Source organism: Bos taurus, chromosome 14, assembly GCF_002263795.3.
Source record: "Bos taurus isolate L1 Dominette 01449 registration number 42190680 breed Hereford chromosome 14, ARS-UCD2.0, whole genome shotgun sequence".
NCBI lineage: Eukaryota > Metazoa > Chordata > Mammalia > Artiodactyla > Bovidae > Bos > Bos taurus.
The window spans coordinates 66,331,358-66,349,392 of NC_037341.1; the positions used below are offsets into that span (position 1 = coordinate 66,331,358).

Here is an 18,035-nt window from a genome sequence, read left to right on the forward strand (position 1 = left end):
AAGTCTAGTATCTCCAAATATGACTGTATCTGGAGATGAGGTCTTTCAAGAGGTGACAAAGGTTAGGGCGCACTCTAATCCAACGTGAATGGTGTCCTTATAAGAAGAGGCAATGTGGATGCAGACGCGGACAGAGGGAAGCCCACGTGAGTTCACAGGAAGCTGGCAGTCATCTGCAAACCCAGAGGAGAGGCCTCACTTAACTGAGCAGGATTCCACAGAGACAGACCCTTCCCCCGTATCCCCCAGCTCCTCTCTGAGGTACTCAGAGAATAGGATCTCGTGCATATTTCCTGAGTTTTTCAGATGCTAAAAACCACCAAATGGAAGAAATTAACTACCTGATGATCATGAGCAAGCAGCCCCCAGACCTCCTGACACCTAAGGATTGATACTGTTAACCATGCTGCTACTTCACCATCAACCAATAAGAGAATTATGCATGAGCTGATCTCAGACCCTGGGATGCCCTTCGTCACCTGGCCTTTAAAAGCACTTTGCTGAAACCCTTCAGGGAGTTCAGGTGTTTCTTGGGCATGAGCTACCTGGTCTCCTTGTTCAGTCTTGCGATAAACCTTCCTCAGCTTCAAACTCCAACGGTTTTGGGTTTGGGGCCTCACAGTGCCTCAGGCACATGAATTTGCATTCGGTAACATCACCAAGAATCCAATCCTTGATCTGGGACTTCTAGCCTCCGGAGTCACGAGAAAATAAATTTCTGTCGTTCAAGTCTGTGTCACATTGTTATGGCAGCCCTAGAAACTAATATACAACTCAAGTCTCTATAATATTTCCTCTCAAGAATACATGAAACGTTTATGGGTTGCTTATTCAGGCAATTTTGGAACTAGCTCTTCTTGTATTTTCAGTATCTAAGAGTCATTAAATATTTAGACATCAATTTTTTAAGATGATCATTGATCATTCTTTATAATAATTTCAAAAGAATATAAAACATCAATATCTTTTCATATTTTCAGTAGGGACTTGGAAAAAGATACAGAAAATATTTCATCAAATTTGGAAATGATTCAAATTTGCTAAGGAGGAAAAGCGTATTCATTGAGAATGATGAACCTAAACAAAGAAGGTAAAATTTAATATAAAAAATTTTAAAGTATTCCACTTAAGCTAAAAAAAAAAAGTCTGCTATGTGATACTAAGCACCTGTAATAAAGGCTTAGTGATTTTTGTTGACTGCAAGCTCTACACTGAATTAACCCAAAAAGCTAAGGCAATTTACCTGTAATCATTCTTTCATTCATTCACTTAACATTGCCAGAAGAGAAACCCAGGAATTCGACAAATTATATGTTGCCAGTCACCAAAGAAGTCCTAGTTTCTCCCTTGCTTAAAAAACATTATTTCAAAGGTTCCTAAGGCAGATTTTTCTTGGAAAGCAAATATTTAGCTTTTTTTTTTTTTTTTAATAGAGGAGAAAGTCCTTATCTTTGGGTTCATTTCTTAATTCTGCAGGCACCTCCCTAGAATCCTGGAATGTGTCGGTTTACAGATGAGATGTTTATTTAACCCCCTGCACACAAGGCCTTTGATATCCCTGAAGCCTGAGGAGGCAATTCATTCCCTGTGCTAATCTGGTGGTGACAAAGTTTCACATGGAAAAAAAAATCTGTTTCCTTAAAAACTCAGGTAATTGGGTCTTTATTTCCTCTTTAAGTTCTTATGGTCTTAATAACAAGTCTAAACTCTGCCATAACACAGCCTTCAGAGCCCTTCATCTTCTATTTTTTTTTTTCAAACTAAACATCCTCAGATCTTTCAACTTTTTTCATGCCTTGGCTTCAGGAACATTCCCCAGTCCAGTGGCTCCTCTCTGGAGACTTTTCCTCTTTGCTCACTGGTTCATTTGCTCCTTCTCTTGGCATTCACTGAGTGTCTGTTGTGTACCTCGAGTGTTATTAGCATCGCTGATACAGTGCAGACAACGATGCTGGCAGTCACTGTCCAGGCGGACAAGCTGGGGCACACAGCCTGCTGCGGGGGTGTGTTGTTGGGGCACTATTAATAAATCCCAACTGAGAAATTAGGGCCACTTCCATGGACACTCGAAAGATGAGTCCAATTTGGTTGGCTGGAACAGAGGAGAAGGGTTGCAGAAAAGAATCTGAGCCAAAGGAAAGGTTACGTTGGCTTCTCCAACCCCACCTCTGCTGCTCAGTGGTTGCACGATCTTGAGCAAAACATTTAACCTCTCTAAGCCTCAGTTTCTTCCTCTGTAAAATGGGGATAATAATATTAATACCACGTAGAAGGAAGGGTGAACTGCCTAGCACATAGTAGATGCTCTCTCAAAAGGGGCAGCCATCATTAATGTTGTTATTATTATCATCTGGTAGGGAAACCTGGGACATGATTGGCTCTGGAAGGGTAAGGCGGTATGCTCTGCCCCCCAAGAGCAACAGCCATCAAAGAGGAGAAAATAAAAAGTAGCTATGTCACCCACTGAAAACACACCCACACATACACACTGCAGGTGCCAAACACGCGGGCAAGCTGAGGATCAGACATCCTGGAACTGAAGAAGGAAACGAGAGAGGGATGGAAGTGGAGAAGAAGAGATAAAAGAAAGTTACAGAAAAGGAAGCGGACAGAGTTTACTAGAGAAGAGAAGGTGAGAGACTGTAGAAAAAAGAAAGTCAAGTTATGTATTCATTGGCTAGGAATGATAGGAATTGGCTAAGTCAGATACTATCGTTTTTGGAGCTTCTCAGTATTAATCACAAGATAGGAATGAAGAATTCACTTCATATAGTTTATAAAAACTGAATGATAACAGAGATATTGCTTTATACATAAAGCAGGCAGAGAGCGAGGAGACGAGATGTACTTTCTGCACCCGGACTGAGCAGCCGCCATGACAGTCCCTCCATCGGGTCCGTAATTGGGCCCTGACTATGTCAGAGAGGATGTACAGAGGGAGACTGATAAAGGGGGTGTGATCTCACTTCAAAGGGTTTATTTTTTTTTAAGCCTTTGCTATACTTAAAAACAATTCGATCAGCTCTATGCATCAACCTTCATTTTTATAACCATTTCTGATGATAAAGATACACGCCGGCCACTGGCTTCTTTAGATGTGTGCTGATCACTGTGCTGTAACAGGCTTGAGGCTCCCCCCCTTTGCTAACTCCCCCTGGGTAGGAAAATACTAGCGTCCTCTTCAAAGCCGCAGAAAGAGTCGACCCAGCTGACAGTTCACTTATACTCTGCAGCTGCAATTTTCTCAGCAAATGTTATTCATCCTGCACTGTCTCTCTGGTTCATGCTTAGCATCTCTTACTAAGATCCGTTCCTCCTGCCCATCCCCACCCCAACTCCTAGATTTCTCCTCTGCAAAGATTCTCAAACTGAGGTCTCCAGAAATGGCAACTTCTCAATCCCCAACCCAGGCCTGCTGAATCAAACACTCTGGTCCTGGGAACCAGCCGTCTCTGTGTAATGAGTCGTTCAGAGCTTCTGAGAGACCATTAGGCATGAGGACCAATGTTCAGTTTCCCCGGATCCTACCCGCTACAAACCCCCTGCCTGATTCTACTGCCCCATCCCTTCTATCTTAAAACTTCTCCCTCTCATCCGGAGAGAAGGAAAGAAAGCCAAAGATCACATCGGGGATGGCAGCAAGAGGAGGTTCACTACCAGGAGCCAGAGAAGGGACAACGGGAAGGCAGGAATAGGTGATGTCATCACGCCCCAGATGAGACATGAAAGATCCCTGACTCCAGCCACCTCCCTTTATAGGTGAATACACTGGACAAGAAAAAGCAGCTTTCCCAGAGTCACATGCTAAGAGACTGCAACCGTGGACAGGAGGATGAAATCCACCATCTGTATGCCTCATCCTCTCCGCAGCCCAACACTCCCGGAACTTCCACTTGGGCAGGACCAAAGAGGGGGCTTGAGGTCAGCGACCCCGGTGTGACCTGCAATAGCAGCAACACCTCCAAAGACTGATGGGCATATCATGGTCTGCTCAAAACTCCTGGTCAGGGAGCAAGCAAGCTCGAGTATTTCTTTGCTCAAACACACAACTCCTTAGCCACGCATCCTCTCTCAGAGTGGGGGAGGGTTGGAAGGGAAAACTTTTCATTCTGGGTTTTCAGAAGTCTGTAGCTCAGCTGGTAAAGAATCCACCTGCCAATGCAGGAGACCTGGTTCGATTCCTCAGTAGGGAAGATATGCCGGAGAAGGGACTGGCTACCCACTGTGGTATCTTGGGCTTCCCTGGTGGCTCAGCTGGTAAAGAATCCACCTGCAATGCAGGAGACCTGGGTTCCATCCCTGGGTTAGGAAGATCCCCTGGAGAAGGAAACGGCTACCCACTCCAGTATTCTGGCCTGAAGAATCCCATGGACAGAGAGCCTGGCGGGCTACAGTCTACGGGGTCGCAAAGAGTCGGACATGACTGAGCAACTTTAACCTTCAGAAGCCTTAACAAATTTACCAAATCGCTTTACTTCTCTTCTCCTGGGCTTCCTCGTCTGAAAATGAGATAAACCTATAACCACTTTGCAGTGTTTTGTCTTTTTTACATAGATGCAGTGAGTGGGCCTGTCCCTACCCACAGCAAGGTCTCAGTAAGTGATCGTACCTCCAGAGGTGTCATGAGACACGAAAAACAGTCCCTCTCTTCAATGGTTTACAATCTGATGGTAAAAATAAGGCAAGTACAAAAATAACCAGAATAGGAATCCTTGGCAGGTGCCATTATTACCCCTCAGAATATAAAGCAAAGTGAGCTGACACCTTGGCCTAGGATCTGAGTGCTTGTGCTCCACCCTGGGATGGAAGGGTCCCGCCTGGCTGGCAGGGGGAGGAGGTGGCATTTAGCCTGCCCTTGGCTGACAATAGTGAGAATGAAGTGAAGTCGCTCATTTGTGTCCGACTCTTTGTGACCCCATGGCCTCTGGCCTACCAGGCTCCTCTGTCCACAGGATTTTCCAGGAAAGAGTACTGGAGTAGGTTGCCATTTCCTTCTCCAAGGCTGATAATAAGCCTTACCCAAAGAAAAGAGCCGACTCATTAGAAAAGGCCCTGATGCTGGGAAAGATTGAAGGCAGGAGGAGAAGGGGACGACAGAGGATGAGATGGTTGGATGGCATCACCGACTCAATGGACATGAGTTTGAGCAAACTCCGGGAGATGGTGAAGGACAGGGAAGCCTGGCGTGCTGCAGTCCGTGGGGTCGCAAAGAGTCAGACAAGACTGAGTGACTGAACAACAACAACAAAGGAAAGATACTCCAGGTAGAAGAGGGTGAACAAAGCCCCAGAAAGCTCAAGGAAGGAGACAAAAGTTGTATCCGTGACAGAGTGGCTGCAGGGCATGTTAAGACCAGTGGCCTCAATGGGTCTGTCCTTCCAGAAGCCAAAAGTTCAGATGCCTTCTGGCATCTGCTTTTCTTCCCTCACTGAGGGTGCCAACAAATGTCAATTAAGGGGATTGTTTCAGGATGTGGAAATTCATTTACTGGCAGCCAATGCTTGAAAATGTTAATAATTACCAACCTAGGCAAGAATCTCCATTGGCAACAGACTAGGGCATTCTTACACTTAATTCCCTAGGCCAGCCAATTCCTTCAGTCACATTGCTAATTTAGGCTTCAGCTCCTTGTTCGAAACATTTCATTTTTTTCTGATGTTCTGAGATCAGGTTTAATTAGAGACGTATGCAAAATTGGAAATAAATGCCTAGTAATGTACTATGCTGGAGAAGGCAATGTCCGTCTCCAAAATCCCCACTCCAGTCCTCTTGCCTGGAAAATCCCATGGACGGAGGAGCCTGGTAGGCTGCAGTCCATGGGGTCGCTAAGAGTCGGACACGACTGAGCGACTTCACTTTCACTGTTCACTTTCATGCATTGGAGAAGGAAATGGCAACCCACTCCAGTGTTCTTGCCTGGAGAATCCCAGGGACAGAGGAGCCTAGTGGGCTGCCGTCTATGGGGTCGCACAGAGTCGGACACAACTGAGTGACTTAGCAGTAACTGTTTGAAAGAAATGTTACTAAGTTCCCTGACCTTTACCCCCTGAACACCTCTAGAATTTTTCCTAGCAGAGTTGAGGGGATGGGAAGTCAGCTCCCACCATCCCCTCTCCAACAGACTTTGGGGCACCACCTCCCACTTCTCAGACCTACTGTTCTGTTGTCACAAAGTGCTCTTTTAAATCACAAACACGAATTCTTTGCGGGTGCCACTGATCTGAAAGGGGAGTCTATTGCAGGGAAAGGAAAAGCTTTCAAGGTTAGTTAGTAGAAATAAAATGAGCGAGCTTGGTAAATTTAGAAAAGACAGCACATGTCAACAGGACCTCGTAAAAGACAAACAAAACAGGGGAGCCAGCAGGTAGAAGCGCACAGGCAGTTTGCATGTACGGTCATTCCAAGGTGAGGGGCATTGCCGATACAGTGGGGCTTCAGGCAAGGAGGGTAAAGGTTTCCAAAAAGGCTGATATGCCCCCACTGGTGGCCTTGGTGACAGCTCCATCCCTACATGACTGTGATACAATAAAGAGAAAAGTGTGCAGACGCAGAGCAGGCGGTAATTAGGAGAGGGGAGCAACATTACTTCCAGCTAGCACCGCTCTGAAGGGACTTAGGAGGGAGTCTGGGAGGGGACAGGTGCCACTGAGGCAGGAGAGGTACAGAGGGCAGAATCTAACAGCTTCCATGAGCTTAGCTTTGCATTTAGCCCACCCTGGGTTTCCCTGGTGGCTCAGGTAGTAAAGAGTCTGTCTGCAATGTGGGAGACCCAGGTTTGATCCCTGGGTTGGGAAGATCCCCTAGAGAAGGGAATGGCAACCCACTCCAGTATTTTTGCCTGCAGAATTCCATGTAGAGAGGAGCCTGGTGGGCTACAATCCATAGGGTTGCAAAGAGCCAGACACACACACACACACACACACACAGCACGCCCTGCTTAGGCTGTCCAGATGGCACAGTGGGTATCAGGAATCAGCAGTGATCACCACTGTTGCCAGTTTCAAGTCTTCCAGGGCTCCCACCTCTGCAGCACAAAGCCCAGACTTTTTGTTGGTGCCCCCAAGGTCCTAAGTTACCTGGTTCCTACCTCCTCTGGGCTTGGCTCCAGCCCAGACCCCTTGCCTTACAGACATGGCGGTCCTGATGGCCTCACCAGACCCCACCTCCATGCTCCATCTTCATTCCTTTCCTGGCAGCTCATCTCCCAGCTTCACGCGGCCCCAACTTTCCCTGGGAATGCTCCCCTAAACCAGCCACTTTCAACATGTGGTTTGGAGACCCCCACCAGAGGGTCCATGAAATCAAAGCTATTTTTGTAACAACACTAATGTTTGCCTGTTATACTCTCTCTTAAGAAAATGGCAACCCGCTCCAGTATTCTTGCTTGGAAAATCCCATGGAAGGAGGAGCCTGGTAGGTTACAGTCCATGGGGTCACAAAGAGTCGGACACGACTGACCAACTTCACTTCACTACGTGTGTATATAGTTCAAAATGTATGCTGAGGTGGTTTTAGAGTCCACACTACTATTAACCTTGAAGAAACTATCATTTGTCAAGTTTTGGTGTCATGTCAAAGAAGAATCAGATCAGATCAGATCAGTCGCTCAGTCGTGTCCGACTCTTTGCGATCCCATGAATCGCAGCACGCCAGGCCTCCCTGTCTATCACCAACTCCTGGAGTTCACCCAGACTCATGTCCATCGAGTCAGTGATGCCATCCAACCATCTCATCCTCTGTCGTCCCCTTCTCCTCTTGCCCCCAATCCCTCCCAGCATCAGAGTCTTTTCCAATGAGTCAACTCTTCGCATGAGGTGGCCAAAGTACTGGAGTTTCAGCTTTAGCATCATTCCTTCCAAAGAAATCCCAGGGCTGATCTCCTTTAGAATGGACTGGTTGGATCTCCCTGCAGTCCAAGGGACTCTCAAGAGTCTTCTCCAACACCACAGTTCAGAAGCATCGATTCTTCGGCGCTCAGCCTTCTTCACAGTCCAACTCTCACATTCATACATGACCACAGGAAAAACCATAGCCTTGACTAGATGAACCTTTGTTGGCAAAGTAATGTCTCTGCTTTTGAATACGCTGTCTAGGTTGGTCATAACTTTCCTTCCAAGGAGTAAGCGTCTTTTAATTTCATGGCTGCAGTCACCATCTGCAGTGATTTTGGAGCCCAGAAAAATAAAGTCTGACACTGTTTCCACTGTTTCCCCATCTATTTCCCATGAAGTGATGGGACCAGATGCCATGATCTTCGTTTTCTGAATGTTGAGCTTTAAGCCAACTTTTTCACTCTCCACTTTCACCTTCATCAAGAGGCTTTTGAGTTCCTCTTCACTTTCTGCCATAAGGGTGGTGTCATCTGCATATCTGAGGTGATTGATATTTCTCCCGGCAATCTTGATTCCAGTTTGTGTTTCTTCCAGTCCAGCATTTCTCATGATGTATCCATACTCATTTAAATGGCTACTACAATTAAGTTCCTTTTTCTGACTACATATCTGTGTGAGGCCATATTTTCTTCAAGTAACACAACCCAAACAGTATTTCATGACAGACTGAATGGATGAGAAATGAGAATCCAGGTGTCTTTAATTAAGCTAGACATTAAGCAGAGTTGCAAAAATGTAAAATCCTCCATTCTTCTCATAATAGTTTTATTTTGAAAACATTATTATACAAATATTTTTATTTGCATTATGCATCAGGTTTTGTGTTTATTGAAGTGAAGTGAAAGTCGCTCAGTCATGTCTGATTCTTTGTGACTCCATAGACTATGGACTATATATAGTCCATGGAATTCTCCAGGCCAGAATACTGGAATGGGTAGCCTTTCCTTTCTCCAAGGGATCTTCCCAGCCCAGGGATTGAACCCAGGTCTGCCGCATTGTAGGCAGATTCTTTACCAGCTGAGCCACCAGGGAAACCCTGTGTGTTTATTACTGTTATTTTAAAATTAATTAATATTTTTACAGCTTTCCTTCTCAATTTCTCTTTTAAATTGTATCTATTATTTTGGCTGCACTGGGTCTTCACTGCAGTGCACGGGCTTCTCACTGTGGTGGCTTCTCTTCTTGCAGTGTGTTGGCTCACTGGTTGTGACTACCGGGCTCTGGAGTTCGGGCTCAGGAGTTATGGCGCATGTTGCTCCGTGACATGTGGAATCTTCTGAGACCAGGGATTGAACCTCTATCCCCTGCATTGGCAGGTGGATTCTTTTTTGTTGTTGTTGCAAAGAGTTGGACACAACTGAGTACTCACCCATGCGTCCACGCCACTCTCTAAGTTGTGTCTGACTCTTTTGAGAGACCTCATGGACTGTAGCCCACCAGGCTCCTCTCTCCATGGAATTCTCCAGGCAAGAATACTGGAGTGGGTTGCCATTTCCTTCTCCAGGGGATCTTTCTGACCCAGGGATTGAACCCGAGTCTCCTGCCTTGAGGCATTGGCAGGCATATTCTTTACTGCTGAGCCACCAGGGAAGCCCAGCAGGTGGATTCTTAACCATTGAACCACCAAGGAAGTCCCTCCATTTCAATTTCTGATCCAGTAAACCTCAGTAGACTTAACCCACAAAAACAAAAGCTCTTTGGGATCCTCAATAATTTTTGAGTGTACAAACGTCCTGAGACCCAAAAGTTTGAGAACCACTTTCTTAAGCTGAGCCAACAGCAGGCAGAGTAGAGCTGTAACTTAGCTACGCCGCTACTGTTGCACACAGATTCCACCAAGTTAATGACCTTTTCACACCTCTGTCTTCCCCACTGCACGTGTACTTCTTGGTTGTACTTTAACTCCCTCATGTCTGGCACAGAGCAGAAATTCCAGATACGTGAATGCAGTAGAAGGTAAGCCCTCCTGGACCACACGTCATGGACTACCACCTGAGTGACATGCAAACATCTATAGGAAGGTAGAAAAATATCTGCATTATTTTTTCAATAGGCTCGAATTGTTACCCAGCCTCTCACTTGAATTTAGACATAAATACAAATTTTTTAAAAAATCAGAAAATTCAAATGAAAAATTAGCCTAAGAAACAAGTCTGCTTCTACTCTGTTAAACATTCAGAGACAGTCATGCAAGCAAGTAATTGGTGAAATATACCATGCAGTGGATATCACACATCCAGCCATCAAAAAAGCGGTCAGGGCAAAGACTACAAGGAGCACAGCTTCTCCATCTTTGTTCGCTGTCAAAGGTAGACTGAAAGCAGATGGCACCAGAGAATCCAGGCCAGAACGGTGGTGTTTGCCTTCAGTTTCATGTTTCGCACTCACTCCCCACGTTCCCAAGTCAAGCTGCCCTCCCGCACATCAGGGAGTGGCCACGCCATTCCTTGGGGGGCAGAGGGGTGCCATATCCTACCCCCTCTTTGTCCCTGACACATTCTCCTGCAAAATCAGAAAAGCGGAGGGGGAGGATGCTAGACTCGGGGTTGATGCCCTTAGCAAAACAGGATCTCTTACGTGCGAAGACCAGGAGGTTTCTATTTCAGAGCCCGAGAGAGCTGTGAATGCTGACCACTAGGGAGGCCCAGTGTCCGTGTGTGGGGGGAGGTGAGAGTGTGTGAGCGTGTGTGTCTATGTGCATGTGAGTGTATCAGAAAGTATGTGTGGGGGGAAGAGAGAGGGGCAGGGAGTAGGCACAGGGATAGCAAATACCAAGAGGTGCCTGTATGCTCTTCTGGCTAAGTGTGGGGTGGTTCATTCCAAAAACAGCCCCATCAGAAACCCAACTGTATAATCACTGCTGCTGATCTAGGAATCAGGCATTTCGAGCTCTCTCTCCCTCTCACACACTCACACACCTATGTCACCTCTTTTTATAGATAGATAAATGATAGATAGATATTTATCATATGATAATATATGTTTATCATCTTGAAACATTTTTAAAAAGCCCTTTAATCAGTGTACTAAACATCCCCCAGTCCTTTCCACATTTGCAGAAATCATATGTTTATGTCACTATGGAAACAGATTCTCAGGAAACTAAAGACATGGAGGGCCCAGCATCCTTGGGGTCATTGCTTATAGCACCATAAAGATTCTGACCTCTCAGAACAGAGCTTCTGGTTCCTCTGGTCTCTTGTCATTTCAGATGCTGAGGCAACCAGACACATAGCAGTTCTCTCAGTGGCCGTCGGAGGGGGTCAGATTTTAAGGGCTGGCCAACAAGATACAAACATGAAACACAGTTCTGGAGGGACTTCTCTGGAGGTCCAGTGGTTACGACTTCTTATTTCACTACATAGGCACAGATTTGACCTCTGATTGGAACTAAGATCCTGCATGCCATGTAACAAAAAACCAAAAAACAAAAAAAGCCCACAGTTATGGAGAACAACTTCATGGAATGATGGTTGTGGGAAAGCTTTCATTCATTGCATACCTATAATTCACATATATTCGTTACCATGCCTTCTTCTCACAAAGATCAGTGTTAGCATTCCCATTTTATGGATGAGGAGACTGAACCTCAGAGAGGTTACGTGGCCTAAGTGTACCCACTTGGTCAGCACCAGGGCCAGGTCTATGAAGCCAGTGAGTGAGTGAGTGAATTCGCTCAGCCATGTCCGACTCTTTGCGACCCCATGGACTGTAGCCTACCAGGCTCCTCCATCCATGGGATTTTCCAGGCAAGAATACTGGAGTGGGTTTCCATTTCCTTCTCCAGAAGATCTTCCCGACCCAGGGATTGAACCCAAGTCTCCCGCATTGTAGGCAGACGCTTTACCGACTGAGCCACCAGGGAAGTCCTACGAAGCCAGGTCTATGCCAAAACCACCGTCTTGCCACTGGCCAGCCTTCCTGTTACCCCTGAATCCTCGCCTTCCAGAGCCCCTGTTCAGAACCAGGCCCATTCCTCTATATCTTATGTGTTTTCAGGACCTTTGCTTTCTCTGGGAGAAAGAAAAAAATTCGCCTGAAGGAGACACGTTGACTGGGAGAGAAACACAGACCTCTGACATCTTCTATTTCTAATCTCCTGATTCCATCTCTCTTTCGTGTCAGTGTCCACCTTCCACAAACCTGCTCTTCTTCCCAAGGTGCCAGGTAGGGAAGCATCATCAATACAGATCAGCAGACAGACCCAAGAAAACATTTTTACAACACCCTTGTCCGGGTAAGTCCAACCAGGACCTTTTCAGATGAAAACCCTTTCCCTTGCTTATTGGAGAAAAGTCAGGAGCTTCAGATTAAACGGAAAGTTTTGCAATGAAAGAGGTTTTCATTTCACTTGAAAACCAATGTACAACCACATCCTCAACGCAGGATGACTCCTTGCCAACGAGATGCCCTCTCCCCCAGCACACCCAAAGTGGGCACCCGGGGTGGGCACCCGGGGCGGGCCCCCGCCCCCATTGGAGGCCCGCCCTCGACCACCTCGGCCTGTTTCTGGGGCGGAGCCCCGCCCACCCGTCACTCACCCAGGAGGGCCGTCTGAGGGTGGGTCCGAGCGTGTCTCCCTCTGGAGGTGGACCTGGGAGGAGGCCGCCGCTCCCTGGCCTCAGCGGGGAGGAGGAGGAGGGTCGGTCCGAAGAGCAGCAGAAAGCAGCCCACCAGCATCTTCTCCATCTTCAAGAAGAGGAAGAGGGGCTAGGCTGTGACAAACACAACGGGAGAAGAGGGCTGGGTGAGGTTTCCGGGTCTCCCTGAACCCGACAAGCCGTAGACCCCCGCCCTCTCCCCCCACCCCCCCTCTCCCCCCCACCCCCCTCTCCCCCCACCCCCCCTCTCCCCCCCACCCCGCCTTTCCCCAATCAGACGTGCCGCTGGTACTTAAAATGCCATTTGTGTGTGTGACCCTCAGACCCCACTGGTAGGTTCTTGAATGGTCTGAGCAGGGCGTGCATAGTTGGAATTTTTCGCCACTTTGGTCACCATAAGACTGAATGGAAAACTTGGGGGTGGGGGGGGAATCTACCCTGAAGTATCTTTTCAATCAAGTTTATTTTCAGTTATTCGTAGTCACATTCTATATCCTGGATTTGAAAAAGGGAAAACTCCACCCGAGGAGTCCAAGTAACAATATTTTCTTAGTCTAATAATGGTGGATGGCAGGAATTAATCTGTATGTTTCCCAAGGAATTCACATACAGTTGCAATAAGTTAACATGACTTAGCCTCCCAGCCTCCCTGCCTCCCACATGCATCTATTAAGAGGGAGCGTGGTTCAGTGGTTAAAGGCTTGAACTCTGGCACCAGACTGCCGGGCTCTGGATTCTGGCTCTGACGCTTGCTAACTGTGTGTGACCTTGGGCAAGCTACTTAACCTCCCCATGCCATGTGGGAATATGGGATAATATTAGTTAATTGAGTGACTTAATCCATGTAACTGATGTATTCAGGATAGTGTCTGGCACACATGAGGAGGTAGGGGCAAGCGTGCAAGCAAAAGTGTTAGGAGACCAGAGAAGAACAGGATCTATTGCAATGTTGAGCAAGAAGCTCTCAGATGCAGAAAGAATTTTAGCCCTGCGTTGAGTTTCAGATATCCACAGAGGCGAGGGAGTTTCAATTGGAGTAACACACTCTTGACCAGACTTGAACCGTTTTCTGTGCTGGTCCTGCAGAGTAGCCGCTGTTGAAGGCTCTGGAGAAAAGATTCTGAGCAGGGAAGTAACGTGATCAGATCCAGGCTTTCCCAGGCTGGCCAGTCTCAGTACCTCACGTGGGATGAGACAGGCACTTGCCAGGTGGTGAATGATACGGACTCTTCTGCCTGGCAAACCCTCACGGAAAAGGCAGTGTCCTGGGACTAGGTTTAAATTGTTTTTCTTCTAGTTTCAGTCATCACGATGGATGTCATAAGCCATTTATTAATTTACACAAATTAGTGGGGAGGAGGGAATATTTAAGGAGGAAAAACATTTAAGGAAGATCATCTGCCTGTAAAGTTTCTTTACTAAGTCCTCATCTTGTGCTTGGCCATTCCACCCAATTGATTTCATCTAATCCTCATCCCAATCAGAATTACTGTTTCTGCTTTTTAGAGATGAGAAAACTGAGGCTCAGAGAAGTTTAGTAACTTGACTGAGCTCACCCAGCTAAAATAAGTAGCAAAGAAGGGATTCAAACCCAGGGTAAGCAGCTAATTTACCATTTAACAGAAAACTTGGCTAGCTGCAAGTCAAGTCCCCAGAAGTCAATTCATGAAAGGCCATAGCTGTTTCACCGTCAGAGGTGGGATCAGGACAGGACCAGGGCAGGGATCACTTCCCAAAACGTGGGGGAAAAAAACACCTTAATAATTCCGTGAACTGTTTGTTCAGCAAGCTGCTTTCAGGAATTGACCTGGAGATGAACCTAGGCCTGTCGACCTTCAAAGACCACAGTTTTTCACACTTGCTGTGTTGCACTAGCTCACTTCTCACTCTGCCTTAAGGTTCCATTAAAAATAGCAGATGTTCATTCAGTGCTTACTATGTGCCAGGCATTGAGCCAAGTGTTTTAAATGTATTAAGCCGTTTAATTCTTACAGTAAGTAAAGAAGTTAAATAATTTACCTAAGGTTATGCAGGTGATAAAGGGGTGAAGCTCCAGAGCATTGCTATTTCCTTATGGATAACTACTGCCCACCCCTTATAACAAAATAAAACTCTTTACTAACTGGTCCCTTTTCATAGCTTAACCTGTGAGGTTCCTTTTTAGAAAAGGAAGAAAACTTAAAAGATTTCCCCTCTTTCTCTGATCCTAAACCTACTGTTTATTTCAAGTTCCCTTGGTTTTATCAATTCTAAGTGTAGTACGTCATTTATATGTGATTTATTAATTTAGCGATGGTCTCCTTCTTCCCATATGCACAAAGTCCATGTTTATTTCTTTCAAAATATATATAACACTCTCTCAAGGGTCCACGTCCATCCCGACACATCTACAATTAAATCCAAACATTTAGAACACGTTGTGGTGGATAATTATCATTTTCAAAAAACAAACACCATTTCACGTGGCTTGGGTTTACTGTGGATTTTAAGAGGTGTTTGCATTTTCGAGTCACCATTGCTAACCAGAAGGGTCTGGAGATATGTGAGGGATAGGGAGTTGAGAATAAACAGGTCTGGACTTCCCTGGTGGTCCAGTGGTTAAGAGTCTGCCTGCCAGTTCAGGAGACGGGTTCGATCCGTGCTGTGGGAAGATTCCACTTACCAAGGGACGACTAAGCCTGAAAGCTGAGCAACTACTGAAGCCCAGGCGCCCTAGAGCCTGTGCTCTGCAACAAAGAAGCCACCACACCGGGCAAGGAGAAGCCGTGCGCCAAAAACAAAGGGCGCAACTGGAGAGAGCACGCCCCAGCTAGAGAAACCCCACGAGCAGCAATGAAGACCCGGTGCCGCCATAATAAATAACATTTAAAAAAAAAGAATAAACAGAGCTAAACATTTCTAGTTGTCTAACCCTGAGCAAGTTACTTTACCTCCCTCTGCTGCAGTTTCCTCATCTTTAAACTGGGGATAATAAAGACATCTGGTTGTTGTATGAATTAAATAAGCTCAAATATATAAAGCACATAGAATGTGGTGGCAGGTGGGAGGGAGGTTCAAGAGGACAGGGACCTATGGCAGATTCATGTTGATACATGGCAGAATAATATATTGTGTTGCCTTGCAACACAATATTGCAAGGCAATTATCCTCCAATTAAAAGGAAATAAATTTAAAAAATATAGTAAGTGTCCCAAAAGTGACAGCTACTTTTTATTATCATTATGCAATCAAACCAATTAATATGAAGTGCACACTGTTAATTTTGTCATATTGAGCCATTTAATGGACCTTATATTAACTTTGATGCTGACTTGCGACACTGTAATAAAACAATGACACACACACAAATCCATAATTTAAAAATACAAGTTAGTATCTTAAAGTATTTAAAATTTCTTTCTACAGAGTGAAATAATGCCACTTACAGCAACCCGGATGGACCTAGAGGTCATCATACTACGGTGAAGTCAGAAAGAGAAAGACAAATACCATATGATACCACTCACATGTGGAATTTAAGATATGACACAGGGAACGTATCTACGAAACAAACAGACCCACAGAAGAGAGAACACACTTGTGGTTGCCAACAGGGAGAGGAGTGGACGAGTTTAGGATCAGCAGATGCAAACTTCTGTGTATAGACCGGGTAAGCAACAAGGCCCCACTGTACAGCATGGGGAACTACGGTCAATGTCCCGTGATAAACTGTGATGGAAAAAATATGAAAAAGAATGCGTGTATAACTGAGTCACTGTGTACAGCAGAAATTAGCACACCGTTGTAAATCAACTATGCTTCGTAAAATAAATTTTAAAAATTCCTTTTTCAAAATGCAATGGTACAGCAAGTCACAGTCTGATAGAAAAGATTTCCAAGACATATATCCCTATATGTCTGTATGTCTATATATCATTTATATTCTGCACATACATTCCTATAACAACACAAAGACAAACGACCCACTTGAAAACGTGCAAAATATTTGAACACTCACATCACCAAAGAAGACATTCAGATAACAAATAAACATATGAGAAAATGTTCAACATTCTCAGTCATCAGAAAAATGCAAAGTAATAATCACAATGACAGGGACTTCCTTGGTGATCCAGTGGCTAAGACTCTGCACCCTCAGTGCAGGGGGCCTGGGTTCAGTCTCCACTCAGGAAACCAGATCTCCAGTTCCACAATGAAAGATCCTGAGTGCCACAATGAAGACCGAAGATCCCTCCAGCTAAAACTAACATTCCATGCAGCCAAAATAAATAAACATCAAAAAAACTAAAAATCACAGTGACATTCCATGACAAATTCACCAGAATATCTAAAACTTAAAAGACTGATATAACCAAGCATTGACAAAAATGCAAAAAACTGGAATTCTAATATGTTGCTGGTAAGGATGCAAATTGATACAGTCATTTAGAGAAACAGTATAGCAGTTGCTCATACAGTTCAAGGTACATTTCCCAAAGGAGACAACACGAGGTGACCAACTGGCCTGGTTTGCCTGAATTGCCTGTGTTTTAGCACCGAAAGCCTTTCATCCCAGAAAACTCAGTCCTGGGCAAACTGGGCCAACCAGAAAGCTACATATTTACCCAAAAGACATAAAAACACATCTACACACAGACATATTCGGATGCTCATAGACGCTTTCTTTGTGAAAGCTGAAAACTGGGAACACAAACGTCCATATATGAATGAACAGATAAATAAATTGTGGTACATCCATAAGACGGACTAATACCAATTAATGGAATGATACACTGGGTGAATCTCAAACGAATTAGGCTGAGTGAAAGTAGCCAGACACAAAAAGAACACATAGTGAACAATTCCATTTACGTGACATCCAACAAAGGGCGACACTGCACGACAGAAAGGAGATCAGTGGTTCTGATTTGATCTCGGGATTGGATGGGAAAAGAGGGTCAGCTACATCTACTTCTGCTTCATTGACTACACTAAAGGCTTTGAGACTGTGGATCACAGCAAACCGTGGAAAATTCTTAAAGAGATGGGAATACCAGACCACCTGACCTGCCTCTTGAGAAATTTTGCAGGTCAAGTAGCAACAGTTAGAACCAGACATGGAAAAATGGACTGGTTCAAAATTGGGAAAGGAGTACATCAAGGCTGTATATTGTCACCCTGCTTATTTAACTGATATGAAGAGTACATCATGCGAAATGCAGGACTGGATGAAGCACAAACTGGAATCAAGAGTGCCAGGAGAAATATCAATAACCTCAAATATGCAGATGACACCACCCTTATGACAGAAAGAGAAGAGGAACTAAAGAGCTTCTTGATGAAGGTGAAAGAGGAGAACGAAAAAGCTGGCTTAAAACAACATTTAAAAATTAAGATCATAGCGTCTGGTCCCATCACTTCATGGCAAATAGATGGGAAACAATGGAAACAGTGAGAGACTTTATTTTCTTGGGCTCCAAAATCACTGCAGATAGTGACTGAAGCCATGAAATTAAAAGATGCTTGCTCCTTGGAAGAAAAGCTATGACAAACCTAGACAGCA

General features: G+C 45.2%; 1 protein-coding gene across 2 annotated transcripts in view; it reads right to left on the reverse strand.

Annotated features, from left to right (window-relative positions):
* The window catches only part of MATN2 (matrilin 2), a 172,928-nt gene that overhangs the window by 144,539 nt on the left and 10,354 nt on the right, over positions 1-18,035 (reverse strand). For both annotated transcript variants that reach the window (XM_005215629.3, NM_001102528.1), the window contains 1 exon segment: positions 12,434-12,607. In XM_005215629.3, coding sequence (XP_005215686.1) covers positions 12,434-12,581 — 148 coding nt within the window. In that variant the 5' untranslated portion in view covers positions 12,582-12,607.